General features: G+C 59.6%; 1 protein-coding gene across 1 annotated transcript in view; it reads left to right on the top strand.

The window, feature by feature from the left end:
• Window positions 1-1,096, top strand: part of SLC26A4 (solute carrier family 26 (anion exchanger), member 4) — a 64,668-nt gene that overhangs the window by 503 nt on the left and 63,069 nt on the right. The window contains exon 2 of the mRNA XM_010841472.1: window positions 227-393. Coding sequence (XP_010839774.1) covers window positions 230-393 — 164 coding nt within the window. The 5' untranslated portion in view covers window positions 227-229. The remainder of the gene's footprint in view (window positions 1-226; window positions 394-1,096) is intronic.

Consider the following 1,096-nt stretch of genomic DNA (forward strand, 5'->3'; position numbering starts at 1 on the left):
GGCAGCAGATGTAGGCTCGGGACGGGAGGTCCTCAGGGCCTCCAACGGGCTGGAGGTGCGCGCCCAGCCGAGGCGGGCCTGGGCGGAGAGTGTGGCAGAGAGCGGATCCCTCTCTCGGGGATCAACTGCAGCAGGTGGGGCCGGGAGGCAGCTAACTAGCGGTCTTCACCTCCTCTTCTCTTCCCTCGCCCCATCTCCTCCCTGCTCGTCGCCCTCCGCCTCGCAGGTCATGGCAGCGCCCGGCGACAGGTTGGAGCCGCCGCCGCTCCCCGAGTACAGTTGCAGCTATGTGGTGTCGCGGCCGGTCTACAACGAGCTCGCCTTCCAGCAGCAGTACGAGCAGCGCCCGAAAGAGCGCAAGACGCTGAGAGAGAACCTGGCCCAGGGCTGCAGGTAGCGCCCGCGGCGGACGGGGCGAGGGGCGCAGTGAATCCCGGAATGTGGGCGCGCAGACCCGCCGGCATGCCCAGCGGCGGAGAGTGGGATGCCGCTCCCGCCCTGCAGGGACGGCTTCGGTCAGGTCACGGACTCTGGCCTCCCTGGTGGGAAGGTGGCTCCATCACTCTCGGCCCGAATCGATCCTAGTCTCGGAAACTCAACTTTGGAGAGGGAAGGTTCGGGGAGCGCCGTCTCTTTGCGCTGCTCTCGAGGGCACCTGGAGTGCGCCTTGTGGTACAGCGGGTCCCTGCGGTCTTCTTGTGAAGGCTAGGCTGAGGAGAGTGGGAGAACAAGGGGCTTTACTACAAAGAGGTAGTGGGTAACTCGTCACTTGACCAAGAGTCCTTGAAAGCCCTAAGCGCATCCAGGAAGAATGACACTCAGAGGCATGAAATGAAGGCGAGAACACAGGAGAGCACGCTGTGCTCCTAGTTGTCCACTGTGCAGGAAGTAGGGCTCTCCAAGAAGAACCTCCATCAGTCTCTAAACCCACTCGGGCCACCCGTAAGTAGATATCGCAAACAGAAGGAATTGTCAGCTGCTGCTAGATTTCTTTTTTCTTTTCTTAAAACATTTCAAACCGTTTAAAAAAACATTTCAAATATATTCAAAAGCAGGCACAGTAGTGCAATGAACCCTCTCTCATGTTTTTACCCAT

Source organism: Bison bison, unplaced genomic scaffold (assembly GCF_000754665.1).
Source record: "Bison bison bison isolate TAMUID 2011002044 unplaced genomic scaffold, Bison_UMD1.0 scf7180017864162, whole genome shotgun sequence".
NCBI lineage: Eukaryota > Metazoa > Chordata > Mammalia > Artiodactyla > Bovidae > Bison > Bison bison.